This window comes from Hyla sarda, chromosome 1, assembly GCF_029499605.1.
Source record: "Hyla sarda isolate aHylSar1 chromosome 1, aHylSar1.hap1, whole genome shotgun sequence".
NCBI lineage: Eukaryota > Metazoa > Chordata > Amphibia > Anura > Hylidae > Hyla > Hyla sarda.
This window is the reverse complement of record NC_079189.1, coordinates 110,573,517-110,597,448: the sequence shown is the minus strand read 5'-3', so window position 1 is coordinate 110,597,448 and position 23,932 is coordinate 110,573,517. Positions and strand designations below refer to the sequence as shown.

General features: G+C 42.9%; 1 protein-coding gene across 2 annotated transcripts in view; it reads left to right on the top strand.

Annotated features, from left to right (window-relative positions):
* Nucleotides 1-23,932, top strand: part of TRAPPC11 (trafficking protein particle complex subunit 11) — a 94,276-nt gene that overhangs the window by 51,392 nt on the left and 18,952 nt on the right. For both annotated transcript variants that reach the window (XM_056560211.1, XM_056560206.1), the window contains exons 12-19: nt 2,519-2,598; nt 2,677-2,755; nt 10,329-10,383; nt 11,330-11,475; nt 18,867-18,928; nt 19,019-19,151; nt 19,252-19,382; nt 21,613-21,768. In XM_056560211.1, the coding sequence (XP_056416186.1) occupies nt 2,519-2,598; nt 2,677-2,755; nt 10,329-10,383; nt 11,330-11,475; nt 18,867-18,928; nt 19,019-19,151; nt 19,252-19,382; nt 21,613-21,768 (842 nt within the window). The remainder of the gene's footprint in view (nt 1-2,518; nt 2,599-2,676; nt 2,756-10,328; nt 10,384-11,329; nt 11,476-18,866; nt 18,929-19,018; nt 19,152-19,251; nt 19,383-21,612; nt 21,769-23,932) is intronic.

Sequence of the window (23,932 nt, the reverse complement as noted above, 5' to 3'; positions counted from 1 at the left end):
AAGCTTTGACTCAGACCTGAGTGTATCACTAATCGTGAGCACTATATGCACTCAGCCTATAAGCACAATAAACTGTACCTTCAAGTGCACTATGCATAAGACTCTATCCCCCATTTATACTGTAAGTAACGCTAATCAGGCAGCCAAGCAAAATAACACTGCAGATGTTGCAGACGCGCCACCTGCACGCTGCATGAGCGGGCAGCAGGAGGATAACATCACGAAATCTGGGAGATTGTACTCCCCTCACATGTGAGCCCGGATCCCGCAGCGCCGCAGGCAGAGCTGGCAGGCTGCAAAGGCTCGATCTCACCTGATCGCTACTGCTCTTCAAGACTCCCAGACCTCAAAGCCGCTGCAACCACCTAAGCCGCTCCATAACCTTCACGTGGATATTAAAAGCGAGTCTCCCGCCAAGCCAGTCAGCAACTAGCCCCGCTTCAGCGACCGTCGGAGCTCCAAACCGCGGGAGATTCAAAACACTGGTTACGGCTGTACAGCATGCGTGACCTGCAGAGGGCTGCCTGACGTCTATGAGCAGCCTGACGTCCGCAAATGTCATGAACGCCCTCCTCATAGGAGGCAGGGGCGTTATATACCCCTGCCCCCGCCCACAACCCCTTATGTCCCGCCTGGCCGTGCAGGGGGTGGAGATACATCCGCCCCTCTCACAAACACAGCCTAATTAGGCTTTCACTAAACTTACCATTGAACGCTTGTGGGACGGGCTCGCTCAGCCTGTCACAGGCTGAGACGGGGTCCTTTCTCAGCCAGTGATTGGCTAAGTGGACTCTTGCTCCTGCTCGTCTCTAAGGGTGGGGGCCAGTGCACTCTGGAGTATGGTAACAGTGCAAGTGCCGAGCCCTGTACATGAGATTGTGAGTTTTCCCAGCTTTCGGATGACCTCCCAAACCCGCAACCCCCCCCCCTTTGACCTGACACTTATCCCCTATCCTGTGTATAGAGGAAAAGTTGTGGTCTCTGGAGTACCCCTTTAATGCATAAATAACTTTCTGCATACTGTACTGAAATAATTTTAACATAAGATGTTGAATAATTTTTTCTGATGTAAAATGCTAATTTAGGGGTGTAGTTGGATGATACTATGGGAGCATTTATCAGAGGAAAAGTCGACCAGTTGCCCATAGCAACCAATCAAATCACTTCTTTTATTTTTTTAAAGAAGTGATCTGATTGGTTGCTATGGGCAACTGAATCACAGCTGGGGTACACAATGTATAAAACTTAACATTTATTAAAGTGCCTTTTAAAACTTAAAAACCCCACTAACACACCTACAAGATTAATAGCGTGAAAGACACTTTGATTAGCGTGAAAGACACTGAGATTATCAGTTACCCTTAGATAGGCCCAACACATTTCCCCTACGTACAGAAGGTTCCTCGGGCATAAGTTAACACAATGTGCAAAAATGTACAATAAACAAAGAAGTGAGCTAAACCAATCACAAAACAATACCAGACCAGGTTAACTAAGATAATGTTCAACAGAAAACCACAGTCTGATAAAGTGAGTAGTCACCAGCTTAGTGGCATAAAAACCTTGCTCAGGTTTCTATGCCACTAAGCTGGTGACTCTGCCACTGCAGAGTGCAGCCTCTCACCTGCCGCCGTCATCTGTACCGTGAGTATTACTGACCAGGGGTAGGGCTCTGCCCCTGTCTTCCTTCTTATTGACCTCCAATGCAAACTGAGCTGTATCAATAGTCTGTGGTTTTTGATGCATTGTGCATCTACAATGGCACTTTAGGTCAATAATGGTTACTACTCACTTTATCAGACTGTGGTTTTCTGTTGAACACTATCTTAGTTAACCTATTCTTGTATTGTTTTGTGATTGGTTAAGTTCACTTCTTTGTTTATTGTATGTTTTTGCACATTGTGTTTACTTATGCCCCGAGGAACCTTCTGTGCGTAGGGGAAACACGTTGGGCCTATCTAAGGGTAACTGTGCAATAAGGGACTACTTGGGACAGACAAAGGGCTACTAGGGTGGTACATGACCCTTTTGACTACCCCTTCTCTATTTTATAATTTATCCTAATATTCTCATTGATCATACCGTGATTGCATGCGTAGTGGCTGCTTAACCCCCTCAGTGAGCTATCTCATTATCAGCCTCTTGGCATATCCGATGATTGTAATTGTGTCTTTCACGCTATTTATCTTGTATATCTGTTAGTGGGGTTTTTACATTTTAAAAGGCACTTTAATAAATGTTAAGTTTTATACATTGTGTACCCCATCTGTGATTTGGTTTTGTTTTGAGGGTGCACACCTCAGTTTTGCTTATGCCAACCTAGTTCTGTGATTTGCTATAGGCAACTGGTCAACTTGTCAACTTTTTATCAGTACAGGTCTTGATGAATCTTCCCCTATGTGCTTTGTCAGTTACACATGAAATTGTCACATTCTATGGACACAGATGATTCTGTTGGCACTAGTGAGGATGCCTGTAGTAGGTCACATCATAAACGGATATTCTGTTCATTTCCTAGGTTTCGATCTTTCTGATCCAGAGAAGGAGAAGGCAGGTATACTTGCTCTACAACTTAAAGAGAAAGATGTCATCCACTCGGTAAGAAATGTTTTTGTTTCCTTCTTCTAGGCTTTGGCAAGAAGCGAATACTTAACTTCTGTCCCTTGTCTTGAATAGGAACTTATCATCAGCCTCCTCAGCAATGCTGTAGCTCAGTTCAAGAAGTACAAATGTCCACGAATGAAAAGCCACTTGAGTAAGTTCTTTTTAAGGCTTAAAGGGGTTTTCCATCAAAGGTTATATCTAAACTGATGCATTATGAAAAAATAGCAAAATAAACATATTTTCATTGTACAAGAATTTCTGAAAATGAACAGTTTAGGAGAGGAAAAGCAACACGTACTCTCTCCTCCTATGCCATCTTCAAATCCCGTCCTCATATCCCCTCATACTATCCGTCCTTATATCTCCTCCTCCTCTACTGTCCACCAGTATAGACTTGCATGGGACTTCAGACAAATCCCCCCCCCCCCCACCCTTATATAAGTGGGTGGGTTAGGGTTGATTTAACTCTGTTTTTAGTTGACATATAAATAACGTGTACCGAGTTTCATTGAAATATATCCAGCCATTTGGAAGTTATACTGAAATATATATCCCCCATGCACCTTCTTTGTTTTGCCCTGTTGCCTTAGGTTACTACAGTCTTGGGGCATCTAGTGAATTGGTTAAGAATGCTCTAAACAACTGTAATCTCCTGTCAGTCCTGTCATTACAAGCAGTTAGTCTCTCCTGTATATGCAGCAAGGGGGATTATGGGAAAGTGTGTGCTCTGTTGCTTGGTAACAGCAGGGTTACAGTTTACAGTGGAAACCAGGAAGTAATCAGATCAATGTGGAAGAACAGCACAATACAGGGATGTAGGTTAATTTACTTAAAAATTAAAAAGAGTGGGAGCTCTACATAAAACATAAGAGCCTAGCCGAGGATACTGTGTTGCACATAACCCGATGTGCCAAAAATATAGAGTAAATTGGAGTAAAAACAGTCCTTCTAGGCTAGGGTATATGTTAGTGGAAATAGTGAGAAAAAAAAAAAAAACAGACCTACTGCTATTGAAAAAGGGGACATGGCTCCCCGAAACGCATCTAGCTTGTAGCCTGCACCCACCTATGATTGCACCTACTGATACCGAAGATCCAACGAAATACCCGCAGCAAGTTTGAAATACATTTTATACAGACATTGCTCCGCTGGCCAGCTACCTGTGATCGGCATAGCCGGTAAGAGGTGCAAAGTGCCAAACTTTCATTACCTTCTACTGTCCCTGTGCCATCACGGTAAGGAGGACATTCTAAACAGAGGACCCCAGCGTACTATTGAGCCCAGGATATATTACAATCCCCTGTACCAGTAATGATGCGCCAACAAGACTGAATGGGCACCAAACAGAGGACATCCAGCGCTGTCAATTACTCATACTAGCTGCATATACCTACGTTCTCTGGTGCAGCGCCGTTTGTACCTGCAGCTAAGTATAACCTGCATTTACAACGACAGTAGTGCTACCAAACATCATTACAAAGACATTTGAAAAGTTGCAGTGATCAGCGAATTTGGTGCGGTGCCGTCCGTGCCAGCAACTTACTAACTGTACAAACTTTATCAGCTAAAGTAACCAAACCTAGAATATTTATACTGTATCAGGTGCATCAGAACTGTTGTATTCAGTATCCAGTAGTTTTTTATCTATGTATTTTATTGATCACTAATTGGTATTTTATGTACTTTATGCATTTAAATTGTAATACGTCTAGAGAAAGGGCCCTGCTTAAAGACCTCACAACATACATTTAATTACTTAATAAAACTTAATTTTCTAAATACTGGACTGTCTCACTAGTACTTATCTTTCTATTATCTCCTCTTTTATTTAAAAAAAAAATTTTCCTCTCCCTCTATTTCCACTAACATATACCCTAGCCTAGAAGGACTGTTTTTACTCCAATTGCTTTTCCTCTAATTTATTTAAAACATCACATTTTGTCCTCCTTTACATCTGTGTATGTGGTACACATCTGATTTTACTTTGTGGGGGAAAAGCCTTAAAAAGTAGGTGTGTTAAATACCACTTTTGTCATTGTTTCCCATAGGGAAGACCGAGTACCGATACTTTTTCTTAAGTACTCGCCAATACCAATTACCGATACTTTTTTCAATGTCATGTGACAGGGTATTTTTTTTTCCTTAAGGGTAAGTTTATAAGGACAGATCTACAGCATATTTTATGCTGCGGATCCGCCGCTGAAGGACCGCTACGTGGTGCCTTTGATGTGCCTACTCGGAGCGGCAATACACCGCTACGAGGAGACATACTGTGATGTGCGAGTCGCAGCGTGCATGCGCAGTGTACTCGCACATCGAGGCTGCTTTCAGCCTAGCTCATAGAGCAGGTGGAGCGGCTGCGATGTGTGCGAGTACACTGCGCATGTGTGGAGACTTGCACATCCCTTCAGTGTGTCTGCTCATATTGCCGCTCCGAGCAGGCACATCTAAAGGCAGCATGTAGCAGTCCTTCAGCGGCACATCCACAGCATAAAATACACTGTGGATCTGCCCATGTGAACTTACCCTTAATGGGAAAATAGGGTGTTTTTATAGTTTGTTTTTTATGTTACAAAAATTATATTTTTTATTTAAACTTTTTTGAAAAGGGGGTGATTCAATTTTTTTTATTGGGAAGGAGTTAATTCACATTTATTATAAAAAAAAAAAAAAATAGAAAAAATTCACTTTTTTAGTCCCCATAGGGACTATTACATGCAATTTGTAGATTGCATACACTGATCAATGCTCTGCCATAGCATAGCAGTGATCAGTGTTATCGGCGTTCCTTTACTAATGCCTGCCATGGCTGTCAGCAGTAAAGGAGTGACGATCGGACGCACAGAGCAGGGTAAGGGACCTCCTGCCGTCCTCACAGCTGATCGGGACACCACAATTACACCATGGTGATCCCGATCAGCATCCCTGAGCTAACTTCAGGACTTTTAGATGCCGCGATCAACTTTGATTGCGGGGCCATTTGCACAAGTACTCGTGCAAATGTCCAGTATTGTTCCCGATACTGATACCAGTATCTGTATCGGGACATCCCTAGTTTCCCAACCAGTGTACCTCCAACTACAACTCCCAGCATGTTTGTACCAGAAAACTGCCACTTTAAAGTTTGTTTATTTAAAAAACAAAGCACAAATTGCTGGAGACAGGACAGGAGAAAAGTATCTGGGTCAAAGGGTCTAACAGCCAGAGCATCATGGGACCCCATTCAACCCCCACATATCCTGTGGACAGGTGATACGTTTTAAAGAATAACTGTCAAGATGCTGCATCGGCAGGATCTGTATAACCCATTAAGGACCACAGGTTTTTTCAATTTTGCACTTTCATATTTTCCACCTCACCTTCTAAAAATCAGAATGCTTTCAGTTTTGAACCTACAGACCCAAATGAGGGCTTATTTTTTGCGCCACCAAGTATACTTTGTATTGATATTATTCATTTCACCATAAAATTTACTGCGTAACCAGAAAAAAAATATTTGTGGGGCAAAATTGGAAAAAAAAGCCATCGTTTTATTTTATTTAAAAATGTAGATTTTTCATATGCTTACCGTAAAATCTCTTTCTTGGATGAGAAGTAAGCCTTCCGGCTACCTCAGAAGGGGAGCTATTAACGGCAGCCCCCAGCAACAAGAATCAGCTGGGGGCCAGGCTGGTATGGCGCGGGCTCGAGTTGGGAGCCTGCCCCATACCCTGTTAACGGCACAAGGACATGTATACACGTCCTTGGTCGTTAACTGGTTAAACGTCCTGGGCAATCTCATAGCCACAGACTGACTTTGTCAGGAGTGGAAATGCCAGAAGTCCCATGAAAATCTATAAGACTTCTGGCATTTCAACTGACTGAAGGAAAGTCTCGTGCTACGAGATTGAAACTTGGGGGGAGATTCATCAAGACCTTCGCTGAGAAAAAGTTGACCAGTTGCTCATAGCAACCAATCAGATTGCTTCTTTCATTTTTCAGAGGCCTTTTCAAAAATAAAAGAAGCGATCTGATAGGTTGCCATGGGCAACTGGTCAACTTTTCCTCTGCACAAGTTTAAATGAATCTCCCCCTTAAGTCCTAGAGAACACAGGGACATGTACATGTATGCCCTGGAGCATTTACAATCTACGAAGCAAGCGCAGTAGCTGCACTCCCTTCATATGCGGTAAGTACCAGCAGTTATCAGCAGCTGGGACCTCACCACTAATGGCGGACATCAGAAATCACATTTTGTCTGCCATTTAACTCTTTTAGATTCCATGATCAATGCTGATAAGGGGTTCAAAAACAATTTAATCGCTCCCACCCCCCCTTCCTCATTTTACAAATTACAGAATTCAAAAATAAACATATTTGGTATCGGCACATGTGGAAATGTACGAACTATTAAAATATAATGTTTATAATCCTTCTCAGTGAATGGCACAGTTGCCAGAATAGCAACATTTTGGTCACATCATATGATCATGTAGCAGAAAAAAAGTACTAATAAGTAATCAAAATGTCCCATCAAAACAAAAATAGTACAGATAAAAACTACAGACCACATAAAGCCCCGTATACAGAAAAATAAAAGTTGTAGGACTCAGAATAGAGAAATTTTAAGAATACTAATCATATTGACCCACACATAACATGTCAGTTTTGCCATTAAGTGCATCTTGTTAAAGGGAAATCCCCAAAAGTTGAAAAGTTGTGTTTTTTTTCCACTCCCCACCCCCATACAAATAATATTTTTCTCTGTGCCGTACATTTTATGGTAAAATGAAAGATGTCATTGCAAAGTACAATTAGAAGCACAAAAAACAAGCCCTCATATAGGTCTGTAGATTAAAAAATAAGAGGTCTGGCTCTTAGAAGGTGAGGAGAAAAAAACTATGAAAATGCTAAAATTAAAGAGTTTATCCAGGAATAGAAAAACAGTTTTAATTTCTTTCAAAAACCACTCCCCGTCTATCTCCAGGTTGGGTGTGGTTCGGCAGCCCAGTTACAATAAAGTGAATGAAGCCAGGAGACAGACAGGGAGCTGTTTTTGAAAGAAATTAGCTGTGTTTGTTCAGTTCCTGGATAACCCCTTTAAAATTGTCCTCTGGCCTAAATGCGCTGTGTCCTTAAGGGGTTAAGCATATCCTGCTGCTGCATCATGGATAATGCTTTTTAATCCTGGGGAGTTTTAACTCCTTAACGTCGCAGGACGTATATTTACGTCCTCCGCCGGCTCCTGCGATATGCCGCGGGGTCACACGGTGTCTCCGCGTCATATGGGGTCGGTCTCGGCGGCTATCAACGGCCGGGACCCGCGGCTAATACAGGACATCACCGATCGCGGTGATGCCCTGTATTAACCCTTCAGACGCGGCGATCAAAGCTGACCGCCGCGTCTGAAGTGAGAGTATGAAATCGTGGCGTCCCGAACAGCATACAGGACACCGGGAGGGCCCGATCGACGAATGACTGCTCCGTGCCTGAGATCCAGGCAGGAGCAGTCAAGCTCCGAAAACACTGATCACAGGCGTGTTAATACACGCCAGTGATCAGCATGAGAGATCAATGTGTGCAGTGTTATAGGTCCCTATGGGACCTATAACACTGCAAATAAAAAGTGTTAATAAAGGTCATTTAACCCCTTCCCTAATAAAAGTTTGAATCACCCCCTTTTCCCATAAAAAAAAAATAAAACAGTATAAATAAACATATGTGGTATCGCCGCGTGCGTAAATGTCCGAACTATAAAAATATATAATTAATTAAACCGCACGGTCAATGGCGTACGCGCAAAAAAATTCCAAAGTCCAAAAAAGCGTATTTTTGGTCACTTTTTATGCCGTTAAAAAATGAATAAAAAGTGATCAAAAAGTCTGATCAAAACAAAAATTGTACTGATAAAAACTTCAGATCATGGCGCAAAAAATGAGTCCTCATACCGCCCTGTACGTGGAAAAATAAAAAAGTTATAGGGGTCAGAAGATGAAATTTTTAAACGTATAAATTTTCCTGCATGTAGTTATGATTTTTTCCAGAAGTACGACAAAATCAAACCTATATAAGTAGGGTATCATCTTAACCGTATGGACCTACAGAATAATGATAAGGTGTCATTTTTACCGAAATATGCACTGCGTAGAAACGGAAGCCCCCAAAATTTACAAAATGGCGTTTTTTCTTCGATTTTGTCGCACAATGATTTTTTTTCCGTTTCGCCGTGAATTTTGGGGTAACATGACTAATGTCACTGCAAAGTAGAATTGGTGACGCAAAAAATAAGCCAAAATATGGATTTTTAGGTGGAAATTGAAAGGGTTATGATTTTTAAAAGGTAAGGAGGATAAAACGAAAGTGCAAAAAAAATAAACCTTAAGGGGTTAATCTAATAAAGGGGCATTTTGAAAATGAAAGGGCTATATTGCTATGGCCCTTTCTTCCTAGTGAGGTGCCATCACTTTATAAAATGGGATTCCCTTTAAAGAGTACCTATCACCATCTAAACTTTCCCTAATCCCCCTTCCCATCTGTCCCTGACTATCTCTATCCCTATTTATTTTGCTTTAAAAACCCTTAAAAATACCCTTTTTTCTATGCTCTCCAGTAGCTCAATTCAACCACACAATGCAGAGGAGGTTGTCATTGCAACAGCAAGTCCTGGTCCTGGAGAGAGCAGATAAGCAGTGCATATATAATTAGCCATGTGGAAAGTGGATAGAGGGGAGAGAAACTGAGAAAAAGAGAAGAGGGAATGTATGCTCTCTGTTTGCTCCCTGCTTGTGTATGAGCTGAGTGCTCCCCCTCCCTCCTGCCTATCTCACTGACAGGCTGGGAGCTGCACAGAGCAGATTTCAGACTCATTAACTGAGTCCAAAATGCTTGCTGACAGGATTGCTAGGGAGACCCCTAGTGGAGAAGTTTTTAAAGTAAAAAAAAAAAACATGAAAGGAGGAAAAATGTTTAAATAAAAGCAATAAAAAAGTTATTCAGAAGGTCTTTATCTTTAATATATAAAAAGTTTGTTTCATGAGAGGTACACTTTAAGGAAAGTGTGCTTTAAAGGGAACCTGTCACCATGATAATGCGTTCCAATTTATCAGCATCATGTTATCAAGCAGGGAGATGAACAGACTGATATATATAGTTTTGTGTAAAAAGATTCAGTATAACTTTTTTTTTTTTTATTCAACTGTTTTTTTTTTTTATTAAATAATTTTTCTTCAAAACAGATATTTGACCGTAAAGAAAATCTAAGTATAACTTCTAACCTATTAACTAAAATTCCTGTTAATTCTGAGCTTATGTGTCTAGTGTGCGGTCTCATTCATTGCATGAGCATGTACACAGAGAAAGCTGTCAATTACTGACCAGGACCATATATCAATCTGCCCAGCTGCTCCTGCCCTGTAATGTTATGCTGACAGATTAGACTGCTTATTCAGTGTGACAGGTTCTCTTAAAACTAAAACAAACTGATCCAGCAGGTACTTTACAGCACCTTTTAATTTAGCTGCCACTACTTATTTGACCCAACTTTTTGCATCCCAGTTTGTGTTACATTAGAGGGGTAGGCTATCTAATCCTTGGTGAATCAGCCATGTTCTTTCCCCCCTTATGATAATGCTGATTTCATTTATTAAGCATGGTTCTCCAGTTTTCATGTACTGGGCACATGTGTCTGCCAGATAATGTAGAACCTATGAGGATTTATTTATTTATTTATTTTCTTTCTTTTACAGTGGTACAGATGGGTGGAGAATATTACTATGCTAAAGACTACACTAAGGCCCTGAAGTAAGTTCTAAACCTGTAAAGTGGATCTTTTGCATAATATCACGGTAGTATACAATAAGGAAGCTATTTGGATGATACTGCTAGCAGATAAGTACACAATAATTGCATCTACAGCTGAAATGTCTGATAACATTGTACTATTTCTCCTTCATTGCTGTTTTCCAACCAGGGGGCCTTTGAAGAACTACAACTCCCAGCATACAACTGAAGGCACCCTGGATGGAAAACACTGGTGTAAGGCTGGGATCACATCACAGTTTGTCCCCATGTATGTATACGGTTTCATATTTGAAACCAAATGCAACCGTATCAGAAACCGTATCCATAGACAATGCATTGAAAACCGTATGCACAACGATGCATCCTGTTAGTTTTGCTTCCAATAAGTTTTTTTTGCTTTTTTCCCTGTACTTAAAACCGTGGTCTACCATGGTTTCGTGTCCGGGTAAAAAACCATATTGTAGCAGTATACGGTTGTTTTAACATGAAAGTCAATGAGAACCGTAGGTGTCTACGGTTCAATCCGGTTTTCACTATATGTTTTTTTTACTTTGCACATGCGCATAGCGATCCCAAAATAAAATTTTATTAGAACAATAGGAACTTAATTTAACAATGAAATAAATGTTAAAATCGTATTTGATTTTATTTTTAAAAACCATATGCAACTGCATGCAACCGCACACACATTTTCCAACTGTATACATTTTTTTTTAAGCACATGGTTTCATACAGTTTGGTCTGGTTTTGAATAAAAAACCTGATAGATAACCGTGGGGACGAACCTTGATGTGAACCCAGCCTAAGTAAAGTAATCTTTAGCAAGTCACTTATAATATTTTTTTCTATCCCGGACAATACATCGATAGGCGCTGTCTTATACTTATATTCGCTTGCAATTATAGAGTGTAACATTGAGTACATATATATTTATTTTTTTTCCCAGATTGCTCGATTATGTCATGTGTGATTACCGCAGTGAGAGGTGGTGGACCCTACTCACCTCAATACTAAGTACAGCTCTAAAATGTGCTTATCTCATGGCCCAACTTAAAGACTACATCACCTACTCTCTAGAGCTACTTGGAAGAGGTAAGCATTGTCTTAATTAGAGATGCAAAAAACAAAAATGCATTGCCCTGCCCACTTTTTTTTATATAGTTTTTTTGTAAAAAGTAGATTTTTTTTTATACTTACTGTAAAATCTCTTTCTCGGAGGATCCATTGGGGGACACAGGAACCATGGGTATATCTTGCTGACACTAGGAGGCTGACACTAGGCAATAACAAAAAGAAGTCGGCCCCTCCTGGCAGGATATACCCTGCCCACTGACTCTGAGCTAATCAGTTTAGTCCCAAAGCTGTAGGAGGGAACCAAAAAAAAAAAAACAGAAGTCTGAGTAAGGCCCAGACAAAAACAACTGAACAAACCCACTGGCAACCGACCTTCAGGTCAACAAACTAATAACCAATGGGATGAGTGCTGTGTCCCCCAATGGATTCTCCGAGAAAGAGATATTACAGTAAGTATAAAAAATCTACTTTTCTCGTTTTGCTCCATTGGGGAACACAGAAACCATGGGACGTACCAAAGTAGTCCCCGGGGTGGGAAGCAGAACACAGCCAGAGAAAAATCAGGCGGAAACCAACACCACTGCCGCCTGCAACACTTTACGCCCAAACCCGGCGTCAGCAGAAGCAGAAGTGTGCACTTTGTAGAATTTGATAAACATGTGTACGGATGACCATGTGGCCGCCTTACACACCTGTAGAGCTGAAGCCCTGTTAAAGACCGCCCAGAAGGCCCCAACAGAATGGGTGGAATGTGCTGTAACCCGGAAAGGAGCCCTGACCACATCCAACTTGGAGAGAGTGCTCCTTAGGGTGAGAAAGGGCCGGGCAGAAAGAGGGAAGGGCAATATCCTCATTCAGATGGAAAAAGGAGACTACCTTAGGGAGAAAGGACGGCAACGGCCGAAGCACAGCCTTCCTGATGAAGGACCATAAAAGGAGGGTGGCAGGAGAGAGCCGCCATATCAGACACTCGCCAAATGGAGGTAACAGCGATGAGAAAGGACACCTTCCAAGAAAGGAAGCGGAGAGCTACCTCTCTGAGGGGCTCAAATGGGACACCCTGCAAGGTGTGGGGGACCTGTATGAAGGAGTCTCGTGAGCCACACTTTGAAGGAAGGTGCGGAATGAGGGTCGGATGCTAAGGGGCGCTGAAACAGGATGTAAAGCGCCGACACCTGCCCTTTAAGGGAACTGAACGCCAGACGTGTTTCCAGACCCACCTTCAGAAAGGAAAGCAGGTTTGAAAAAGGAAAAAAAACAATCGTAGACAAAGACCGGGCCTCGCACCAACGAAAGTAGGCACACCAGGTGCGATTGTAGATCCTGGCAGAGGATGGCTTACACACTCGAAGCATGGTGCGAATGACCCGGACAGCCCTTAGCACCGTGGTTTCAACTGCCATGCCGTCAACGCAACGACAGTGAATTGGGGTGTCAGAGAGGACCTTGAAACAGAAGGTCTGGACGGGTCCGGAAGCCGCATGGGGACGTCCGCTACTAAACGAACCATGAGCAACGGGGCCAATCCACAAGAATTGCTGAGATGCCTTCCGCCTTGAGTTTCCTCACTTCCCTGGGCAGAAGGGGAAGTGGGGGGGGAAGAGGTAAGGAAGGGCGAACTGTGCCCAGGAAATGACTAACGTGTCCACGGCCAGAATCAGAGGATCACTTGATTTGGCCACGAACATGTTTAGACGGGATGCAAAGAGGTCCACGTCCGGAGTCCGCCAACATTCGCAAATTCGCAAACACCTCCGGATGACTTTCTAAGTCGCTCCTTTCCCGAGACCACAGTCGGGAGAAGAGCGACTTTGGCAGAGACTTCAGGGGCGAGCGAAAATAGAGCGCAGGGCCAAGCGAAAATAGGGGCGGAGCTACCCTCCAGCCGCAGAGCCATGTCCAAACCATGGACTAAATTAATTGCCGACTGCGGCCTCCGCCCCCAGGACCGATGCTGCCGTGAGAACAGTCTGAAGAAAAATACCTACAAGAAAAATACTCCCTTTACATACTTACCTCTGACATCTTCAACCAGCCTACTACCTCTCTGCATAATGCCAGGCTGCTGAAGTGGTACGAGCAGGGGTAAGAGGGGTCACAACCCTAGCACTGGTCGGTGGCGAGAAGTGGTTAACGGTGCATACTTTATGTACCGTGCCTTTCCTTGCAAGTGGGGGATCAGGCAGTGCCATGCTCCTGTCGCCCCAACCTAGATAAAATAACAAAGGAGAGAAAAACATAATACTCAATGACAAACTAGAGAAACAACAAAAAAGAAGACCAGCGCTCCGGACCTGTGTCTGCCTCCTACTAACACGAAGTTAAAACTGATTAGCTCAGAGTCAGCTTTTTGTTATTGCCTAGTGGCAGCTTCCTAGTGGCAGCAAGATATACCGACGGTTCCTGTGTCCCCCAATGGAGCCGAATGAGAAATAGTATTATCAGAATATTTTTGTTAAATAAATTTGTGAATTTAATTAATCTGAAATTAAAAACTACATGCTAATAATAGTAAAATAATCATCACGCCCTGTACACTAATAAACTATGGTCCAATGTGGGAAAATACAGCAAGCATTACGTACTGCCCCTGCTTCAGATGTGCCCATCCCAGGAGGGATGTGGTGATCCTGCTGGTACTTGACGCCAACTGCACTTCTTCTGCTGGACTTGCCTAAGTAAATTCCAAGCCAGGCCCCACTTTGATCCCTCAAGGACACAGCCCAATTTGTCCTTGGGACACAGAAAATTTCCAATTTAGCATTTTCGCTTTTTCCTCCTTGCTTTCTCGGTCGCCTCATTGGGGAACATAGAGACCATGGGTATTATGCTGCTGTCCATTAGGACACTAAACAAAAAAAAGTCATCCCAGCAGGATATACTGGGCACTAGCACTGAGCTAATCAATTTTTTGTTTAGTGTCAGTAGGAGGCAGACACAGGTCTGGAGTTCCCCATACCTGGTCTTTTTTATTATTTTCTAGTTAGGGCCTGTATTTAGTTTTTTTTTTTCTCCCTTTCTTTTCTCGTTATTAGGTGGGTCGACAGGAGCATGGTGCTACCCGATCACCCTAAATGCGACTAAGGGGCACGGTGCATAAGAGTATGGGCCATTAACCCCTTCCCGCCAACGGCCAGCTCCTGGCGAAAGGACCTTGGGTCCGGGTCCCCCACTTGCTCCTGCCCACTTTGCTATGGCAGCTTGGTGTGGTGCAGCACAGCCTTTAGCTGGCTGAAGACTTCAGGGTGAGTATATGAAGATGGAGTCCGTGGGTAAGTATGTCCCCCCCCCCCCCCTTTCCCTCTCCCTTCTCTATGCTCATCTGGGGGTCCCATTAAATTCATGCAGGTCCAGCTCCTCAGCCGCCATTACATGTGGCTGTGCTGGACCCCTCATATCCTCCGGGTTGCCGGCGGCATCATACCTGTAGGGCACAGTCCGGTGGACTGTATCCCCCAACCCCCCCTCCCCATGTGGCCAAGGACCCTCCTGCTTGGTGACTGTTGGTTGTTCGGTGCTTGGACGTCAATCTGGTGGACGACTTCCCACATCGAGACTGTGCCTAACTGTCCCCTTTGTCTTCCTCTCTATCCATTTGGTTTTTCTGGGATGTTTCCTCTCAGAGTCATCCGGTCAGTTCCGACTGTTGGAATCCGGTGCCTGTTTGGACTTGTCTGTCCTCTTGGCATTGTGTCTGCGAGTGCTGGGTGGCGCAGTACTTCCAGTGGTAGCGGAGCCTGTTACACAGCCCGCTCTTCTCTTCTAGGGTATAGGACTATTTCCCTTGTGGTTTCAGACTCGTTCGGGACCCTCTCCCTCATAATGCTACCTTTTCAGGGCCTTCTTGTTTTGGGCTACCTTCCCGGTGACTTACATGTCTCGTTCTTTTGGATGGTTTTCCGGATACTTAATCCTTGGCTGGGTTTTTTGTCCCTTACCTTGGTGGGTTTCCTGTCCCGTTTTCTCGGCTATTCTTGTGGGGGATGGTCTCCCTCCACCTCTCTTACTCCTGTCTCGGCCTGGAACACCTCACCTAAGGCATTTCGCTCCGACTTGGGTTTGCTCAGTATCAGCTGGTATGGGACTCTTGAAGTCCCTCATTTTATTTCCGGAGCTGGGAAACTCTGGTTCTGATGGTGGCTGCTCCGGTGTTGATGGACAGCTCTTTCCTTCTCAACGGCGGGTTTGCGTCCCTTCACCTCCCTCCGGGGCTGTGCGGCCCTCAAGGGCCTTTCGGTCATCCTAATTACCCCTGCCTGGCCAGTACGCGCTTCCTAGACTAAGCATAGTTCTTCCTGTCATGCATTTTTTCCCCACCTTCCGGCATACTTTTTCAGTTTTCTTTTCTCCCGGGGTGTCTTGGGACTGTGGCTTCGGTGCCTGGGCCTCGGTCGCTTGGTCAGCACTGTGGTCCATGCCCTAGCCTTCTTCCTGGCCTGCTCATCCTTGCACCCGAGTCTGGACGTGGGTCTTGTGTTGGATTTCTCTTCATCCTTTCCCAGCGGCTTCTGGGTTCTGCCTTCTGAGTTCTTGCCTTCTTGTTGAGGGTGCTCAGCTGTTTTTTCTGGTCGCTTTCCCTCCGCAGCCTGAGTCCTACCTTTAAGGCTGGCCTTCCACAATTTGGCCGGGCCTTGGTAGTCCTGCGTTTTCTGTCTTTTTGTCGGAAGTCAATTCCGCTCTCCTGCCAGGACGTTCCCCAGCGGGCATCCAGGGTGACCATTTCTCGTCGCATTTGGTCGGCTGTTGGATCCGATTCCTCTGGGCCTCGTCCACATTCCTCTGCAGATAGATCTATTCAGTCTCTGGACTGGCCTTCCTTTCTCTGGTGGTTGTTTTTGCCACCCCAGGGTCTGCTTTGGTACGTCCCATGGTCTCTGTGTTCCCCAATGAGGCGACCGAGAAAAGGAGATTTTTTTTTGTACTCACCGTAAAATCTATTTCTCATAGCCTTCATTGGGGAACACAGCACCCACCCATTTACGGTTCCTGGTCATGTTGTTTGTTGCCTGTTGTTTCTTTCTGGTGTCCTTCGGACATGTCTTCTTTGTTGTTTGGCTTATCCTACTGCTTTGTGATACAACTGATTAGCTCAGTGCTAGTGGGCGGGTATATCCTGCTGGGAGGAGACGGCTTTTTTTTTTTTTTGCCTAGTGTCAGCCTCCTAGTGGACAGCAGCAGAATACCCATGGTCTCTGTGTTCCCCAATGAAGGTTACAAGAAAGAGATTTTAAGGTGAGTATGAAAAATCTCCTTTTGTAAGAGCCATTACTTTTTTATTTTTGTCCCTACATACCCATATGAGGGCTTGTTTTTTCCGTGACCAATTGTTCTTTGTAATGATACCTTTATGGGTGGTCTGGATGGTGACACCCCCCTTTTCCCAAATTCCATATAAAAAATATATAAACATAATAAAAATAAACTTATGTGGAATTGCTGCATGCTTAAATGTCCGAACTGTGAAAATATATCATAAATCAAACCGCACAGTCAATGGTGTACTCGCAAAAAAATTTCCTAAGTCCAAAATAGCATATTTTTTGTCACTTTTCATACCATAATAAAAGGAATAAAAGCGATCAAAAAGTCCAATCAAAACAAAAATGGTATCGATTAAAACTTCAGATCACGGCGCAAAAAATGAGCCCTCATACCACCCCGTACGTGGAAAAATAAAAAAAAAGTTATAAGGGTCAGAAGAGGACAGTTTTAAATGCATTAAAGGGGTATTCCAGCCAAAACATTTTATCCCCTATCCAAAGGATAGGGGATAAGATGTCTGATCGCAGGGGGCCCGCTGCTGGGACCCCCTTCGATCTCCCTGCAGCACCTGCATTCTATGCGGGGACTGCTTCTCTAGTTTCGGAAACTTCCGGGACTGGGGAAGTGACGTCACGCCCCCTCCCATAGACATGAATGGAGGGGGCGTCATGGGACATCACGTCCCCAGTCCCGGAGGTTTCCGAAACTAGAGAAGCAGTCCCCGCATAGAATGCAGGTGCTGCAGGGAGATCACTGGGGGTCCCAGCAGCGGGCCCCCCGCGATCAGACATCTTATCCCCTATCCTTTTGCATGTAGTACAAAAGTACAACTAGTAGAAGCATGTAGTAGTAGTATGTAGTAGCAAAAGTACAACTAAATCAAACCCATATAAGTAGGGAATCATTTTAATTGTATCGACCTACAGAATAAAGATAAAGAGTCTTTTTTACAGAAACTCCCAAAATTTACAAAATGGTGTTTTTTTTCTTCAATTCTGTCGCACAATGATTTTTTTTCCCTGTTTCCCGTAGATTTTTGGGTAAAATGACTAATGTCATTACAAAGTAGAATTGGTGGCACAAAAAATAAGCCCTCATTTGGATTTTTAGGTGCAAAATTAAAAGAGTTATGATTTTTAAAAGGTAAGGAGGAAAAAACTAAAGTGCAAAAACAAAAAAACGCTTGGTCCTTAAGGGGTTAAATTTTTTACACTTTTATTTTTAAAGAGGAAATTAGGGTAATTAAATTTTTATTGGGCTTATTCACTTTAATGAAAACTTTATTTTCCTTTTTTTTTTTTTTTTTTTTGTAACACTATAGTCTCCACAGGGGACTATATATTGCAATCTTTAGATTGCATATACAGATCATGGGTATGCATAGGCATAGCACTGATCAGTGTTATCTGTGATCTACTTCTCTGGTCTGCTCGATGGCAGGCCAGAGAAGAACGCTCCATGATGGCAACAGGAAGCAGGTGTGGGAACCTCCGGCCGCCATCTTAGCTGATCTGATCCCTGCGGCTATGCCACGGGCAATTAGATCAACCGCCGGTACCGCCACGGGGGTTAATGGCAAACATCAGCGCGATCGCAGATGTCCGCCATTACTGGCGCGTCTTTGGCTGCTAAAAGCAACCGGGACCCATGGTCTATGAAGGGAGCGCAATTCCTGCACCTGCTTCATAGCCGTTGCGGGACTCGGGGCATACATGTACTCTAGGGGTTAGGCTTGATAAGAACTGGAAGGATTAAGGATTAAGATTTTTTTGTGGCACCAGTTAATTTTAAAAAAAATGTTTTCCACTGGAGTACCACTTTAATGACTGTTTATTCTTCAGTAATTTGAGAGCATTTTAAAGTCAATGACATGTCATTTAGGGGGCACTCTGGCTTTATTCAAATGGTAGAGCTGTGTATCCAGGCTCCAAAGACAATTTGTTCAGGCAGATGTGTCTACCTTGGTAAAGAATGTTGTTATAGCTTTTATGTTACCATCACCCCAGTGATAGAGCTTTACAAAGACTCTTTATTGACTCTTTATATGAACCTTATTCTATAGCATTATATAGTCTACTGCTATTTAAACGTTACACCTACAGTGGTATTGTTTATTTTAAAATATTTTTGCACCATTTTCCAAACAGCATCAACATTAAAAGATGATCAAAAATCTAGGATTGAAAAGAACCTAATAATGGTGTTAATGGTGAGTTTACACTTTATACATTGAGCTCATTTTGTATGTTGACTTAATAGTCTTAGTGACAATATTAATATTTTCTCCTATATTGTGCAGAATGAGAGTCCTGATCCAGAGCCAGACTGTGACGCATCCATGGTGAAACTGGCTCAGCGTTTGTGGGCAGATAGAGTTTCTTTGGCGGGTAGTAATATGTTTACCATTGAAGTACAAGACTTTGTTCCATTTGGTATGTGTGATGGTGTAGACTTCTGTATACTGTGTGACATAATTGTATATGGTTTATTGTGGACTTGTGTTCTGACATTAACTTTTTTTTTCCCGTGCAGTACAATGCAAGGCCAAGTTCCTGGCACCAAGTTTTCATGTTGATACCCCAATGGAGCTGTATGTCTATTTAAAAACAGATTGCCCTCACCCTATCCGCTTCTCCAAACTCTGTGTTGGATTTAGCAACCAGGTAAAATATCCAAGTTCCAGGGGTGTGGAAATTAAATAAAAAAAACTACTTGTCCACGGGACTAAAATGGAGCAAAATCTACTTTGCTTATGAAGATCCACTTGTCCTTGGCAATTTTCGCTTTACACTTGTTTTTTCCTCCTCTTCCTTAAATAGTCTTAATTAACTACTATTATGATACCTTTTAATTGTTCCATAACATTTTTTCCGAAAGAAAAACAAAAAAAAATTGTTGAAGTGAAATTTAAATAGTAAAAGATAATTTAGCAAATTTGATGGTTTTCTTTTCTACGCCATTTATCTTGTGGTTGAGCTAGCATATTACTTCAGGCCGGCCTGATTACAGCAATACCAGATTTGTATAGTTTCCGTCATGTTTTACTAATAAAAATAAATTTAATTGCCGTTTTCTCACCCCTGTAGCTTATTTTTTTTCGCATACGAGGCTGTATGAGGGCAAATTTTTTGCGCCATAATCTGTTTTTTTTGTACCTTGTTCTGTACCATTTTGGTATTGATCTGACTTTTTCATCGCTTTTAACTTTTTTTCTGGGATATTATAAAAATTGCAATTCTCTGGTTTGGTATTTTTTGTTACATTTACATCATTTTCCGTACGCCATACATAATGTTATATTTTAATATATCGTACGATTGCGCACACAGCGATACCAAATATATTTATTTTTATTATGTTTTACATGTTTATATATAGTAAAAGGGGGTGATCTGTACTTTTAATATGGAAGGGGCTTTTATTAAAACATATTTTATTTTTTTTACACTTTATTAGTCCCTTAGGAGAATTGAACTCCATTGATTTGTCTGCTCTGTGATCCATTGATAGAGCCTGGCTGGACTAAGCTCTATCAATGACAGAGCCACGGTCACCATGGAACAGAGGTAAGCCCTCCGGCAACCTCTATAGTGGATACCCACCGACCCCCCCCTCAATCGTGCTGTGGGGGGGGGGGGGGGACGATCCACCCCACTAGCCCACCAGGGAGCATTCACATGTCCTTTTAGACGTCGCAGCTTTGACAGCGGCGATCTAAAGGGTCAATAGCCTATTAGCAGCATCCCCCAGCTACTGGAAACAGCCGGGGGCTGCAGAGTACGGAGCAGGCAGGAGTCCGGAGCCCGCTCCATACACCCTTCCGAGTGACGCCGTGCTTGTCGGGGGCTTTAAGGTCCGGCCCTGCTTACCCGAAGCAGGGCTAAGGGCCTGAAAAAGTCACCTGCCCGGCGCACGGAACTGCATGTCTCAGGCATCGAGCGATAGGAATTCCACATCCCTGAAGTTCACTGCCCAGCTGTGTAGTCTCAGCAGATGTAGAATAATGTAATAATATATTACAGTTACCTGCAGAGAATTTATAAGGAATGTGACATGTTGAAAATGCAGACCATTCTGCAGGCATCAGTTAGTAGAGCAGGAGACACTTAGCAGACTAATATATGGTTTTGTGGGAAAATATTCAGCAAAACCTGTAATTTGATGTAAATCTCTGCTTTTTCTGGGCTTAGCGGTCTAGGAGAGGTTCTACTCAGTGACTGACCACAGTCTTTGGACGCAAACTTACAGGGGAAGACTGTCAATCACTGAATATTACTGCCCCCTGGACACCTAAACTCAAAATGAGTAGAAGTTTAGTTTAAAAAAAATACAAGCTATGCTGAATCTTTTTCCACAGGGCCATGTATCAATCTCCTCTATAAGAACTAGAGTAAACATTGGACTGCATTTTCCTCTTGATAGATTACCTTTTAAGGGCTTTCCTACCAGAGGCATTTATGGCATATCAACTGTACGTGCATGGGACAGAATTGATCAATCTCTGTAAAGATAAATGAAGAATATTAAAACCCTTGAGCAGTAACTCAATGCTATCAAATGTGACCTAAATGTCTTAAGCAAGAACCCCTTTTTATCCCCCACTAATCTTCATTGGGCTGGTCTGTTGCCTTTACCCCAAATGCTGACTATAAATTGTGCTAACTGGCACAACTGAGTGCCATCACACAGGGATCTGGGTTCCATGCAGCTTCCTTGCTCTGTATCTGAATGGAGTGGAAAGGATTTGTATGTTGGGAATACATTAATACATTATGAATTTACACTGTAAAGCAGCGCACTAATGTTTTCAGTTCAACCAAACTGGACACATAGGTATTGGAAATATTGTCAGTCTTAGTATACTATGCTTATATGTTGCCTTTTTGTTGCAAGGAATACAACCAGTATTGTGTAGTGGAAGAACAGTACCAATCCAGTGATATATTGGAGCAGTCAGCACAAGGAACTATGTGTCTGGTGCCTGGAAAGACCAGAAAGTTCACATTCAAGTTTGTTGCCAAAACGGAAGATGTTGGTAAGAAGATTGAGGTGAGTGGGAGCAGAAACATTTTATTGACAGGTATCTCTATATGAATTAGATTTACACACTATAATACATTCACAGCAAACGTCTTATTAATTAGAATCAGTATAAGGCTGGGTTCACACTACGATTTTCAAATACGGTAACTGTATATGGTTTTCCACTAAAAAACGTATGGCAAAAACCCTATGCAACCGTATACAACCTTATGACTCCAAATACGGTTTTTCCCCGTATACGGTTCCAAAACGTATGTACGGTTCTATCCGTTTGCATCCGTTTTTGCCAACGGTTTTGCTATTTTGTTGGAATTAGTTTTCAATTTAATAAAGTTACTATTGTTCTATTGAAATTCCTGTCAACTCCAAAAACGGATTCGAAAAACCGTGTGCAACCGTATTGTGAAATTCCGTGTACGGTTCTCATAGACAACAATGTTAAAAGAACTGCATACGGTTTGCATACGGTTTTCCAGCCGAAGGCAAAAACGTGGTCGACAGCGTATCCGAGGCAAAACGGATGCAATCGTACACAACATTTGGAATACAGTTTACAATGCATTCTCTATGCATACGATTTCGGATACGATCGTATACGTTTTTTTGCGGAAAACTGTATACGGTTACCATATTTGAAAATCGTAGTGTGAACCCAGCCTAATCTTGCGCTGGCCTATTGATAAAAATGCATTACTTTTATGCCTATATTACAATAAAAAAAAACTAGATTAAATATACGACCAATAACGTGATTAATATTCTCATTTAGATCAAAGTGGGTTTCCCTCTATAAACATTTATCACCTAAGGAAGGACAAGATTGCTGGTGAGCCCATCTCTGGGACCCTCACCGATCTCTGGAGCAGGAGATCTTTCCTTTGCTCCTAACTGTGGTTGTGAGGAGACTAAAAGGAGCAGTGCTAGTGCATGTGCCATGCCACTTCATTCAAAGTCTGGAACTAATGGGAACAGCACTGTTTTTATCTGCACCATAGACTTTGAATAGAGAGGCAGGGCTCATAATTGTCTCCTATTTAATTTAATATTTCTCTAAGACTAAGTTTACACTTGTATCAGAGCTCTGTTTGGGAAGCCACTTAGTAGGTTCCATTTATTTAGCAGAATTTAAGCAGACAAAAAATACTGCTAACAGTAAACACACTTTAAAATACAGTAACAGTATGTTTGGTCAAATCCTGCAAAATAAACGAACACCAGACAGAAACCTGACAGACCCTACTGAAGTTAATGGAAATCTTCGGGATCCGTTGGTGTCCGTTGTTTAACAGACAATCTTTGTTTCCGTTTTATGGCACCAAACAGAATCTGTGCCGTAGCTCCCCAAATGGAGCTCCTACGAAAGTGTGAACCTAGTCTTACTGTGAGTCAAAATACACTGCAGAAATCCAAGGCTACCCTCACAATATCTGCCTTGGATTATGCAGCATATTTTGCCCTAGGGAAAAATGCTGTGTGAATGTACTCTAAGAAGGGTTAAATCTTGTGTCTATTTTATAAAATTGATAAACTATAGTGTACCAGCAGATAATTTGGTCCTATTTAGATATAAATCAATAGGTACTCATTACAGAGTATCACAGTATTCCTAAATAAGTGATAGTGATGACCAGGGCTGCCATTAGAACTTTTGGGGCCCCTTACACAGCTCAAGGCCAGCCCCCCCCCCCCCCCCCCCCCCAGTGTCCTGCCCCCTTTGTGCCCCATAGGTAGTTATAGACCCCATTTGTGTCGCCATAGGTAGTTATAGGCCCCCTTTGTGTCGCCATAGGTAGTTATAGGCCCCCTTTGTGCCCCCATAGGTAGTTATAGACCCCCTTTGTGCCCCCATAGGTAGTTATAGGCCCCCTTTGTGCCCCTATAGGTAGTTATAGGCCCAATTGGGCCCCCATAGGTAATTATAGGCCCCCTTTGTGCCCCCATAGGTAGTTATAGACCCCCTTTGTGCCCCCATAGGTAGTTATAGGCCCCCTTTGTGCCCCTATAGGTAGTTATAGGCCCAATTGGGCCCCCATAGGTAATTATAGGCCCCCTTTGGGCCCCCATAGGTAGTTATAGGCTCCATGTGCCCCCATAGGTAGTTATAGGCTCCATGTGCCCTCATAGGTAGTTATAGGCCTCCTTTGTGCCACCATAGGTAGTTATAGGCCCA